This window comes from Alligator sinensis, unplaced genomic scaffold (genome assembly GCF_000455745.1).
Source record: "Alligator sinensis unplaced genomic scaffold, ASM45574v1 scaffold1097_1, whole genome shotgun sequence".
In the NCBI taxonomy this organism is placed as follows: domain Eukaryota; kingdom Metazoa; phylum Chordata; order Crocodylia; family Alligatoridae; genus Alligator; species Alligator sinensis.
This window is the reverse complement of record NW_005841950.1, coordinates 2,324,660-2,324,919: the sequence shown is the minus strand read 5'-3', so window position 1 is coordinate 2,324,919 and position 260 is coordinate 2,324,660. Positions and strand designations below refer to the sequence as shown.

Here is a 260-nt window from a genome sequence, read left to right as displayed (position 1 = left end):
GGGAAAAGGTCCCTTATTTCCCAATGCTGAATTTCAGCTTAGAAAGGTATGTTGGATACCATTTACATTACCAGGACAGGGTTCAAGGTGTTCAAGTGGCAAGCAAGGAGCACACTCCTCATTATCAGTGTCCATAGATATTGCTTTTGTGGCTATTGTCCATTAAGTGAAGGAGAATCTCCAGCACAGCTTACCCTTTGTGTATGATCTCAGTATAGCCCATCCTTTCCCCATCTCAGCTGTCAGAGTGCCTGCAGGGG

The 260-nt window shown here is 45.4% G+C and overlaps 1 protein-coding gene across 1 annotated transcript in view; it reads right to left on the bottom strand.

The window, feature by feature from the left end:
- LOC102378444 (E3 ubiquitin-protein ligase TRIM11-like) overlaps positions 1–260 on the bottom strand; it is a 7,927-nt gene that overhangs the window by 1,758 nt on the left and 5,909 nt on the right. The window contains exon 6 of the mRNA XM_006020274.3: positions 195–251. Coding sequence (XP_006020336.1) covers positions 195–251 — 57 coding nt within the window. The remainder of the gene's footprint in view (positions 1–194; positions 252–260) is intronic.